At 39.9% G+C, this 13170-nt stretch overlaps 1 protein-coding gene across 1 annotated transcript in view; it reads left to right on the top strand.

Moving 5' to 3' along the window:
• ZMAT4 (zinc finger matrin-type 4) overlaps positions 1 to 11344 on the top strand; it is a 204392-nt gene extending 193048 nt beyond the window's left edge. Inside the window, exon 5 of the mRNA XM_004441187.3 lies at positions 11040 to 11344. Within this exon, the coding sequence (XP_004441244.3) occupies positions 11040 to 11344 (305 nt within the window). The remainder of the gene's footprint in view (positions 1 to 11039) is intronic.
• The last annotated feature ends 1826 nt before the right edge of the window (positions 11345 to 13170 follow it).

Genomic DNA, 13170 nt, shown 5'->3' with positions numbered 1-13170 from the left:
AATATTCTAGTTGATCTTTTTTAACAGAATGGGGAGGTTATTTTTAGTCAAAATAAATCAGAAAGAAAGATGTTCATACATCTGATTAATCCTTATGATTTTAAGAATTTTACTTTTTAAAAAAATGTTATATTTCATCCAGAGACTAGGATGTAGAATGAGGTATACCTAGAAATTCACAGAATCTTGAGTTACCCTCTTATCCATCTCTCTGTTTCCAGTAAGATTCCATTTAATTCTAAGTCCCATCATCTGGTGTGGTTTAAATGCTCTCGCCTCCACCACTGGGTATCAATAATGCTCACATTCTACAAACCTCCCTCAGTTACCCATCCCAGGGGCAGGAAGCATGTCTTAAGATTATGCATCAGCTCCCTTAAGCTACTGCTCTTCTAAAGGCCTGCTGTTCCAGACTCAGCCTGTTCTCTTTTTCAGCAGCTTTGGAAAACAGCTGGCCACCAGTCCCAATTCTGTAATCCTCTCTGTGTCTCAAGTGTTAAGTTGTACTTCAGCTTCCCCTCTTCTGGCTAAGTAATTCCAAATCCTTTGACGATTACTCAGACACCTTTCTTCCTTAAGCCACCCCTCTGACTCTTGTGTATACTTCCTGTTACTCTACAATGCATGCTGTTCGCTGCCGTAACTGCAGACTTAGGACCAGCTCTGTGAACATTTCACTGCCGGGGGGTGAGCTTCTCTGACTTGCTCTCACCACACACTGGCCTTGCCTCGTGCTCGCCACGGTCCCGGTCTTCGCTGGGTCAGCCTCTGCACCAGTCGGCAGAACTGATGTCGGGGTGGGGCAGTGGAAACACGGGCAGGAGTTAGGAGATCTGGGCTCCAGTCTTGGTTTTCTCTGTGGCTGGGGCGCTTGGAAACTCACTTTTATCAAGCAGGCACTTTCACTCCTCACAGCAAGGATATGCGGTTGAACCATTAGCCCCATTTTATCTTAAGAAACACCAGTATAATTAAAATCCTCATGTGTCGGGGCCGGCATGGTTGCCTACTTGTTGGGTTCTTGCGCTCCTGGGTTCATGGGTTTGGATCCTGGGCACAGACCTGTGCACTGCTTGTCAGGCCATGCTGTGGCGGCGTCCCACGTACAAAGTGGAGCAAGACTGGCACAGATGTTGGCTCGGGGCTAATCTTCCTCAAGCGGAGAGGAAGATTGGCAACAGACGTTAGCTCAGGGCCAATCTTCCTCACGGAAAAAAAAAAAACCCATCCCCAGTTGTGGTTTGATTTTAAAACCCGTGTTATTTTCTCTATAACTGTTGTCTCTTATGATTTTGTTTTTTAGAAAGCACATAGACTTCTGTAGAATTAATGCAACATAATAAAATAGTTCTGTGAAACGAGTTCAAAATATTTTGATTTCAGGCTCCCTGAGGGCTGGGGTGGTGCTGTGTGCCTGATGGGGAACACTTGCAGCACATAGAGCTGAATGAATGAAACGTGGGAACACAGATGCTTGTAAGATTGAGGTGAAGGTGAGGCCCATGCCAGATGGTGTCCCTCCAGTCCGATGATCCCCAACCCTGGCTGTACACTGGAACTACCTGCAAAGCTTTAAACCCACCATTGCTCAGCCCCATGCCAAGGGGTTCTGATTTAATTGGCCTGGGCTGGGGCCTAGAGTCCGTAAGTGTTTAACCTCTCCCAGGTGATTTTAACCCTCAGCCAGGGAGGGGAACCACTGAATCCTAATTCAGTGCTTTCCAAATTTGATTTGCATCTGAGTCATCTGAAGCTCTCACAAGTATAGAGTCTCATCCAGTGGTCCAGCATTGGACCTGAGATTTGCATCTCCAGTAAACTGCCAGATGACCCAGATGCTCGTGGTCTGTGGAGCACACTCGGAGTAGCAAGTTTTAAGCAGTGTCACCCTCACTGGCTGTTAATGGCATCCTTGTCCAAAAATTCTTCCATAGAAATCATTTATATTCTCTCTCATGCAAGGGTCTTGAAACTAGGGATTCGAGAACCTTCTTGCTTCAGCAGTCGATACTCTGGGTTCTCTTGATCTAGGTGTTGGGAGATGCTTCACACGATGGAGCAAAGTAGCTCCATCTGTCTCACAATCTGACCTAGAGAAGTTCTTGAGTGGCTTTGAGATTTTATAGAGCTGACTCAGAAGAGCATCAAACCTTAAGATTTAGCACTTTCCAAGTCGCGGTTGATATAAAGTACTTTATTTCTAGATTAAATCCAAATAGATAAATGCAAAATATATGCATAGCTGATATTCATAGTTTTCAATACAAAATAGAGGCAATTTTCATGACTTGCAAACTGTGGGTTATTAAGGCCAATGTTACTTTTAGGGACATATGCTTAAGGTAACTCAAAACATGTTGACTGGAGAAACCAGGAGATCCCTCTTTGGGGGAGGCATGCTGGCCAAGGGTGGAGAAGAGAAGTGTAATGCGTAAGTTCTGCCCAAGGGACAGTATTAGCACTAACTTCCTAAAATTACCTCTGAAGTTTGAGCTTCCTTCCAGCACAGGCCAAAAGGCCACCCTCTCTCTCTGTCTTCTCTAAACTTAGCCTCACTTTATCTCGGCTGCGCTTCTGGCGCTGATCACTTTTCTCATCTTTGAATCCTCTATAAATATTCATGGGATATAAGAAATGATCCAGCAAGCTGGCTCTCGAGTAGAATAGCTGATGCTGCTGGATAAGTAAATCATTCCCGCTCCTGAGCATGGAGTATGGATTAGGTGAAGCCAGGGAACGATGGCAGGATGAAAAGAACAAGAGCTACTCTCAGTTCCCAGGTTTCAGCTCCCCATCCTCCCGCGCCCTCTCACAATGCTGCCTGTGATCTGGGTGATGCCCTCCAAGGACGGCACCTGCTGGGGGCTGGAGTAGGGGTGGCAGTGAGCCAACGAGTGCCTGTCAGGGAAGCCCACCCTGCCCTCCTGGGACTTGCCTCTTGTCTGAGGTTTATGAAGAAAGGCGTTTCTAGCAGTGCCCAATTAGCAGGGCATCGATTCTTGCTCAAGCAATAAGCAAAGAATATAGTAGGAGGATGTCATAACTCTTAGTGTCCCAACAACTTAATAAGTATTTATGTCCTGATAACTTAGCAGCCATCTGAAAAAATAACACACATATATTGAAATAAAACTTAATATTTGTATTTCATTCTTAAATAACGACACTCACTAATGGATGCATTTGCCTGTTGGATACTACATGACTTCTCAAATCTTAGAATTAGGTCGGACATTGTCACCTTTATTTCCTGTTCCTCACTGATTGGCTGGACGGATCGGAGGTACACAGCAGCCTCCAAAAGCCCAGCTGGCAGGAATATAAACTCATTGAAAGGATTGTAGCGTCTAATGTTGAAACTGTAAACGACCTCGAGATAGTGGTTCCCGCAGTGTCTGACAGATGTGCTCTGCTCTTCTCAGAATTTTGAAATGTCTTATGGCTCCCTTGTAGGTTCCCTGCAGCGTCCCAGGGCGCCCCTGCACAGAGTTTGGGAACTGTGACCGAAAACAAAGATTTTGACATTGAACTCAGAGGCAGTAGAGCACCTTAGGTGAATACTGTTTGAAGACCGATGCCATGAACGCATTATACCCGCAATGCAGCAAGTGTTTTTAAGATCAGTCTGGAGAAGATGCTGTCATATCATATTAGCAGAATGTCCTAAAGTAAAACCCTGATTCCTTCTCCTACATAGACAGCTTTATGGAGGACAAACTATTCTCCTCATTCAATAAGAATATTTATTTAACACACACTGTGTGCCAGGCCTGATTCTGGGTCCTGGGGTACATCAGCAGACAAAATTAAGGTCCTGTCCTCATAGAACTTACATTCTGTCAAGGCATAGAAGAATGTGGAGTATCACAGCCTTAGGATTCTTTAGTCAAACGTGAGAAAGTTATAAAAGGACTTTTATCTCCTCTAAAGTTCTATTTAATGGCTTATTCTCAAAGATTAAGATTCTGTAGAAAACAGGCATACTTAAGATATTTAGAATCTAATCAGTGACTGAAACTAGAGGGAATTATTCTATATTAATGAAAATCAATGATCTATGAATACTATATTAATGAATACTGATGATATATGAATGTAGTGTGGGTGAGGAAGCAATTCCCGTTAATAGGCTGATTATACTTAGACTGTTGATACAAAATTGAATTGGAATGATGGTTCTGTTAAGTCATCCTCATCTTTGTTTATTCTCAAGAAGTGTTTAATGGCACATATTTTGGAACATGGGGTATTTTATAGTGTTCTTTAATTTCCTTCATGGCATAGCAGAAATAACACATGGATTTTTCTATCTTGCAGCCTGCAATAACAGAATTCGCTTCCAAACATACCATAGGAGAAGGAAAAGAGACACTTCATTTTATCTAAATAATTAGAGCCATTTGGGGATTTCTATAGAGGGGGAAAACAGCTTTTTCCCGTACCTTTTGGAGAACTAGGAGAAGCTGGGACTTTTACATCATATTCTGACTGAGCCAGCTTTTCACAACCCATTTTCCCCCAAATCAACAATAATTTAGTAAATAAATCACTGCAAGTAAAATCTTCTGAGATTTAATTTAAGACCTTGTTGTGGCACCAGAAGTCCCCTAAGCAGTGTTTTCTGGACTTTGCACTAAAACAAGTTAGCATGAAATGTGGCCTATAGTAAGTTGTAAAATCAAAATGTCTTCCCTCTGCACCAAGGAGTGTATACCCGTGAGTGTAGAACAAATCACTCCTAATCCACAACTTAGAAGTAACCATTGTTAGGATTTTGATTTGTAATCTTAAGATTTTGATTTGTAGTCGTCTGTATAAATAGTTTTATTGTGTGTGTACAATTTAATAATAAGTAATTTGGTTTACACCCTAGAAACCACATCTTTTAGTTTACATTATATTCTGACCATTCCTCCAGGTCACTAAATATTTTTTGTAAAACATGTTTTTGATTGCTTCATGGTATTTCAGAGTACAGATGTCCACAATTTATTTAATCCATTCCCACTTATGAACATCTAACTTGTTTTTAATCCTGTAAAGTAAGTTTAATGAAACCATCAAAGATTTAAAATTTAGCTGTCATAAGCCATTTATTAAAACACGAAAATCCCCCGAGTTGATAGTGACTGAAATTTACTAGTTCTTTTCTTTATTTATTCACCACATGTTCGTTGAGCATCTGCCATCCACACAAGAGGCACTGTCCTCTGCGAGAGACACAAAGGAAATCTTCATCTTGAACCTTGACTTTGCACAGTTGGCCTTGAGCTGAGGCGTTTACCTACAGAGGAGGCTGGACTGTTGAGGACAGAGCTGTCGCTCTGCACTGACAGCTGCCTCCTCAGCCAGGCACCGAAATGGCCAGTCAAATTTAACTGTCAACTGCATTTGCAAAAAAACAGTGATACTTGCTGAAGAATTCCTACAGCCATTAATTTATTTAGGGTAGGAAGAAAGGAGAAAAAAGAAAGGCAGTTTATCATAGGGACTGGAAATCAACAAAATTGTTTTAGAGAAAATGCATATTTCCAAATAATCCCCACTGAGAACAGATGTGGAAGCCTTAAGAAACGTGCTCTGACTCTGGAGTTAGTCTGTTTATTTGGCCTATTACTCCCTCGGCACCATTGGAAAACAGTTCACATCGAAACATGGTGCTGGTCTTTGAGTCAGAAGATCCGGGTTTTGCCATTTCCTTCGCTGCTTATTAATTAGAAGGCCTTTTGCTGGTTGATTTATCTCGCTGAACTTCAAGCTGCCCCATTGGTCAAACAGGATTTTAGGGCAGCTTAAATAAGAAAATACATGGAACAGACGTAATGGAATAAACTGTGCAATATGACACAACTCGAAGTATTATTATCATGGATAAGAAGGCCTTAGGTGAAAAAACTACATACAAAGCCCCAAATCCTTTGTGAGAATGGACTAATTTTTGTTATTCTAAAGCCCAGAAAGCATCAAGAATGGAGAGAGAAAGGAGAAAGGGAGGAAGGGAGAAAATAGAGAGGGAGAGAGAGAGAGTAGGGGATGTCAGTGGAAGCCCCACGTGTTGGGGTGAAGGGTGCCCTGTGGCCGTGGTCCAGGAGGCAGACAGGCAGGTAAGAATACCATTGCCTGGTGGCTGTGTCATCCCCTTCTCTGGCTAAGAACACCCACTTGTGATCTGACAAGTAAAGCCTTGAGATCTTTTGGCAGATCCTGTCTGGTTGATTGAAAGTGTACTTGCTCTAGTCTCCTGAACAATTATTTCCAAACTTTTCACTAATTCCTGTTTTACTGCTGTGATGTTAAATCAGGTCTGACCCTAGAAGCTAGGGTGACCAACTCATTCCAGTTTGTCCAGGACTACTTTCCCTGTTTTAACACTGAAAGACCCATGTCCTGGGAACCCTCTCAGTCTCAGGCAAACTGGAACGATAGTTGGTACCATGCTAGAAGCTTTGAGTGAGGATTTGGATGCCGTGATAAGTGAATCAGAGTGAATGGCTTCTTGGTTGAAAGTAAAATTTCCAGAATGATGTGCATAATTTGCACTCTCAGGCACATACAAATAGGCAATCCTAGCAAATGGTCAGAATACTGCCTTTCAGTATATCCAGTTAAATCCAAAAAAGAGGGGGAGACTGAGATGTGTCTACCCTTTGATGTGTTGCCCTTCCGCAATTCAGCCTTCACCCCCTTACCCCAGAATCTTGTCACTTACTTGCTAGTTTTTATATTGACTAGTACAGCACCTTGCTACTCAAGCCCTAAATGACACAATTTAGAAGAAACAAGAAAACTCTTGGTTACCAGTGCACTTCACTCACTTCTCATGTGAAGAGCATTCATTCATTCAGCAAAACTCATGGGGAATGCACCATGCGTCTGCCACCCTGCGTGGTGCCGGCATAGTGGAGAGTCTGCTGTACACGGTGTCACATCACAGAGTGAGGACGTGTTCTGAGAGAGGTACACATAGGGTGCTCTGGAAATATTTTTGTCCTTAGATCAACTGTAGTTATTCTGTCAGGAAGAAACAAATATAGGACAGAGATACACATTATACTAGACTATTACTCAAGACCATTTACCCAACAGTCTACAAATAGCTGTTGGGAACCTGCTCCTTGACAAACATTACGCAAGGCACTAAAAAGAAGATTGAAAATTATTCCAGTGTCAAGTGATCCTTAGAAATCAAGTTTTGGAGACTGACTACTTTAACTGTCTCAAGCATTAGAACAATTTGAATTTATTTAAGTTACTCTGAATTGGCTACAGATCCATGATCTTTTATTCAAAATATGTGGGGCTGAATGCATTTTACAAATCAGAAATTTTCAGGTTTTTGATATATAATAAGGTACATGTACCATATATCACATTTCTATGTATTTGAGACAGCACTCCATGATCAGAGATATTGATAATTCTATTGCAATATGTTGGAACGTTTACACTAAGTGACATATATAAATGCTATAAATAGCCTCATTTGAATTCAGGTCAGATTTTTATGACAAATGAATCATGAAGAAAAATTTGAATTTCAGAGATTTTTGAATTTTTCTGAATTGAAATAAGGGATTGTGGACATGTGCTAGATAGAGTAGACAGCAAACACAAAAGTATCAAGTATCAACATATTAGTACTATGAACTAATTTTCCTCACACACAACTAAGATTATAAGGTGGTGTTAAAGAAATGTCAAGAGAATCATGAAGATAGTATGTGCTTTATGAATTTAGAGAGGGAACTACTTCTTGCTGAGGTTGTCAAGGCCTCACAGAGCAGATGGGATCGAGGAGCATCCTGCAGGAGGGGTGATCAACTATGTGGAGAGGGAGAGTACAGAGCAGCAGACCAGGCCGGTGACAGTGCTAATCAAAGGTAGGTGGTCCCACATTTCAACAGCTCAATTTATATTTGACTTTCTGAGTGAGGAAAGGGATCAGAATTGCTATTTAACTTTTACAATATTAATTTATAACATTAGCTACTATTTTAGAGAACCTTTTATATCCTGGTGAAATGGGAAAATTGATTGGGGTTTTAAGAATATACCAAGTAATTATTATTCCTTTTTGTTTCATGGATAAAGATGACATTTTGGTCATTGCTTACAAAAAAATTTGCCCCACTGTTGTCGAATGTAATATATGACTTTCTTTTATGTGAAGATCTAAGAAGACTTTATTTTATAGTCATTTTCAAACAAAATCTGGCAATATTTAGATCAGTGGTTCTTAACATTGGCGGTCCTTTGGAAACATGGATTGGGGTGGTGGGGAGAGAGGTGTTGCCTGTATTCTAGCAAAAGATTCTGACATAACTGGTCTGGGGAACAGCCTGTACATAGAGAGTTTTAAAGCTCCTGGTAGGTCTCATGTTCATCCAAGGTTGAAAACTGCTGGTTTTGATGAATTAACTCTTGGTCTTAAGTAGTACATAGGGGAGGTGAAGTCAGTATTTAGCTAACTATTTTTGCAATGAGAATGAAAACATAAAGCATGAAATTAAAATAAAAATTAACTATACATCAACTAAAGGTTTTTGTTAGAAACATGTTTTTAAACCGAAGGATAATCTTTATCCTACTTTGTATTCATTTTATTAGAATAATACATTTTTTTCCAAAGAAATACAGGTGTTATGGTTCATGCACACACACAGATTTAGCTTTATAATCTGGAAACCGCTCTCCTCTCATATAACTTTGCTATTTGGCATCCAGTCAAAGCCGTAAAAGAGAGAGAGCATCTACAATTTGTTCCATCCCCACACTATGAGTTTTAAAGAGATGGTGAGCCAGAATTTTAACCTTGTGGAAACCAGAGACATCAGAGATTTGGCAAAGGTCACACAGCTCAGTGGTGGTAGAGTCCAGCCCAGCCTTGATTTCTGACTTGATACAAAGCTTTTTCCACTCGCCTCATGCTACTTCCTTTGTTTGCCTTTATACAGAATATAAACTGGGTTGAGATTGGTGAAGACAGTTGGAAACAGAAGCATAAGATAAATTAAACTTCCAGACAGTAAACAGGATAGTAGAATTATTCAAGAGCAGAAGTTACAATACAGATGCAGCATCTAACTACTTTCTTATGTGTGAGATAAGATTATCTTATTTGATGCATATTCTACTGTGCATCACTCCTGCCAGAATGTGGTGTATAAAGTATCAATTGATAAAATCGATTGTGAAATGTTTTTTTAGTGCCTAGTTTAGAGAAAAGTAAATTATGCTTCAAGAGTCAACATTCATTCAGGTTGCAAACATTTGATATATTTTCCATTGCCACCGAAAACAATAGGCAGCTATAAATCCTCAGAAATTGATAAGGATGCAGGAAACTTTGGAAGCAAGATCCAATTTCCTTCAGAAAAGTAGATAGAAGTCTTTTCACATACAGGTCTACTGCATATTTTTAGCTTTTATTAGCATATGTAAGTCACAGCAGAATGACACTGGGTGGCTGCTAGGATGGTATGGCCCACATTTGAGCTTTATTTCCACGTGGTGATTTGTGACTGAATCTGGCAATAAGGCTTTTAAGAGATGTAATATTTCTCTAAGTCCCTATAGAAGTATACCATTAGGTTTCATCCAAGCTAGCTAAAACTTTCCAGTCTGATGAAATCTCGGGGTAGAGAGGAAAAGCTTTCTCAAGATATTGTCACAATGCAGAACTTTTTGAATTAAAATGACATTTAGCAAGTATTTACTTCTATATCAGTTATTTAATCTAAAACATAAAAGCCCACATAAAAGTTATTTGAAAGCTTGGGGAGTTAAGTGGTTCCTTAACTTGTTGTTGAGGCTCCAGATCTCAGCTTCTCCCTGGAATGCCTCTCATCTTAGTGGTTTTGCCATCTGCCCTCCACATCACAGAAGCAAAGACCAAATAGAAGGCCCTGCTATGTTGCATTATGACTAAAGGGCAATGTGAGAATTCAGATTTCTTTTTCTTCTCCAAAATATTTGGAGCAGAATTTTTTTTTAATTAAATTAAATCCTGTATAAAATACAAAGAGGACTGAGATCCAGAGTAAAAAATTCCTTTGCTTGTTAAGAAGTATGAATAGTCCTTAGGGATATTGAAAGGGACAATGGCCTTAGAAATTAAGGATTTGGTTTGGAGTCCTGCCTTACCATAACTAGATACGTCACCTTCTGTAAATCATTTGGTGTATCTGAAGGCCATTATCTAAGAAATGGGACAGTAATCTGAGTCATACTTATTGTAAGGATGAAACAACTTGTATGTTGCAATGCATTAAAAAGTTATTTTACTTTCTGTTAGTAGGCTTCTTCAAGTTAGGTTTTTTTTTTCTGGACCAAAAATAACTGTAAGCTCACAATGGAATGTGTTAAATTAAGAGCTGGGGGTGTACAATCTCAAAATAGTGACATGATGCTTTCTCAGTTTAGATCAGCAACACCTGCTCTATAATGTTTGTCTTTTGGTCTTTTTTAAAAATATTGTACTTTCAACACCAGTTTTAGCAGGTATAGGTTGAAAATAACCTATCACAATAAATATAAGTAACTGACTAAAATTAGCAGGATTTTGTAATTGGTACAAATCCATGTAGCTGAAAAATCTGCTTCTGTCACTTGAGCCAATCCTTTATTTATTGGTTATTTCCATTTATAGCACCCAAATGTCTAATTTGTTCATTCAGAGTCTTTCAAGTCATGATTGTTCAGTGTTTACGTCAAGGTTTGGCTTTAATTTGATTACTAGATCACTCCCTCCTCCAAGAGTTTGTTTTTTAAAATCTTTCTTTCCTCATAAGGGATGGTCTCCTGAACTAGCAGATTTAAGCATAACAATGTGCAAACTCTGATCTCAGTAAATTAAGAATTTTCAGTTGTATCCAACTTCAAAGATGAAGGCTGGCGAAGGTCATTTTCCTGCTCTCAAACTCATGGCTTTTCGAGCTGTAGAATGAACGTGAGACTCATCCATCTTCAGATACAGAGGGCAGTTGTACGCAGTCATGGACTAACCTGGCTGTGGTTCTCTCTGGTTGTTTTCTTTACAGCAACACCCCTGAGTTCACTCACGCCGCCGAGGGTGGACACTGCTCCAGTGGTCGCGTCTCCCTATCAAAGAAGAGATTCAGACAGATACTGTGGGCTCTGTGCAGCCTGGTTTAATAATCCTCTGATGGCCCAGCAACATTACGATGGCAAGAAACACAAAAAGAATGCGGCGCGAGTTGCTTTATTAGAACAACTTGGGACGACTCTGGACATGGGGGAGCTAAGAGGTGAGAGAAACTCTTCTAATTTCTTCCATGAAACTGGGCTTTCAGAAAAAGCCTTGTGCTTTTACAAACTGGGGTGATTCTTCTTAATCATCTACGCTCATCCAAAAGGAATAGAAGAAAAAGGAAATGAGCAGAAAACTAGCTTAATTGTAATCTCGTTTGTTTTAAAGTATTTATTTTCATATTTTTATTGACTATTTTTCAGATCAAAGCCACCCATCCATGAACCAGATTTTTTCCTTCTGCTTTATCTTTAAACAGCTCTAATGAGTGCTTTTGTAGATAAGCAGTATGAGAGAAGATGCTAAAAAGGCCAAGTAGTATTATCTTGTTTTAAACTTTTGTGTTTTTATAAATTTAGCCGAAACAAAGCAACACACTAACTCTATTTAATTAAAGCAAGCCCCAGTCCCTTTAATAGAAATATCTAGGAAACTGAGGTAAGACGGTTCTGTGTGCCACTATATAGTCAACTCCTGGCTCCCCCCCAACTCTGATGGGTATTTTCTCGACTGTTGGAAACCATGCAGCATGTGAATTTCGTGTGAGATTTTACAGAAGCTGCTGAGGAAGCGACTTGGAAACCATAGGGTGAGGATCAGTCCCATGGATTTCTTAGGAAGACACACACTAATTTGTAGGGCTTAGTAGAATGTTTCATCGTCAACAACCATTGAAGCATTTTTTCATCACCTAAACATTTTTGATCAACTGATGTTGGCAATGTAGAAGTAGAACAAAATCGCATACTATGTTTTCCTGAGGAAATTCATTTTCTCGGAAAAGTATTTCTGCAAAGAGTGCTGTGGATATTATACTTAAGATGTTGTATGGGTGTGACAAGCTTTTATGGGCTGGCCAGGAATCGTCGTTCATAATAGCGGTAATAACAAAATCTACTAATCAATCTTGAGATTTCAACCTGGGTTTAAACTGGCTCTGCATGTGGAGCCTATAATTTTTGTTATCCTAACCAGGCTATGAGCCTCCAAGAGGGATGATTATAGTCAGGAAATGACCTAGTACAATTCTAGACCAGAGAAGTGGGACAGAAGATCATGCTGTGTGAGCCGAGGGGAGGGACAGGTCATTACTGATTATGTTGGTTGGGGGAGACTTTATCAAGGAAAGAGACTTGAGTTGGAACTAGAAATGTGGGTAGGATTTTAGCAGGTGAAAAGGCATTCCATGTGAGCAGAATTATATATGGTCCTCCATCGGTGTCCATGAGGGATTGGTTCCAGGACCCTTCAGATACCAAATGCAGGGATGCTCAAGTCCCTTATATAAAATGATGTAGTGTTTGCATATAACCAACGCACAACCTCCTGTATACTTTAAATCATCTCTAGATTACTTATAATACCTAATGCGATGTAAATGCTGTGCAAATAGTTCTTATACTGTATTGTTTAGGGAATAATGACCAAAAAAATGTTTGCACATGTTTAGTACAGATGCAGCCATCATAGGCCATTCAGTCTGCGGTTGGTTGAATCTGCAGATGAGGAGGGCCGACTGCCTGCTCAAGAAAAGAGGTAGGCAGCTATAGCTGGCAAATGAACACAGTATGCAAGAATCCTATCCTACAATAGAGATTTAAGGTTGGAGGTCCGTTAGTATGTCTATAGAACTTGATTAGAGGCTGTTTTTTCCAAGGTAAGTAACTAAAAACAACAAATAAGAGCAAACATTAAAAACACTATTTTTGTGTATGATTTCTACCTATAGAAAAACAACATTGGACTTACTATTTCCATATGTTGAATAATCTCATTGCAGAGGCTTTTGAATTGCTGGTACTATCGCTTTTTGTTAGGGGCTTTCTTGAGTTTTCAGTCTATGTCTTGTTAAAAAGTGCAGGAAGAGTCTCTCTATAGCTGAAGGCTTACCCCCAACTCCC

Source organism: Ceratotherium simum, chromosome 28, assembly GCF_057802395.1.
Source record: "Ceratotherium simum simum isolate JZ-2026a chromosome 28, ASM5780239v1, whole genome shotgun sequence".
NCBI classification, from domain to species: Eukaryota; Metazoa; Chordata; class Mammalia; order Perissodactyla; family Rhinocerotidae; genus Ceratotherium; species Ceratotherium simum.
Note: the sequence above shows the minus strand (reverse complement) of the source record. Positions and strands in the feature narration are given on the sequence as shown.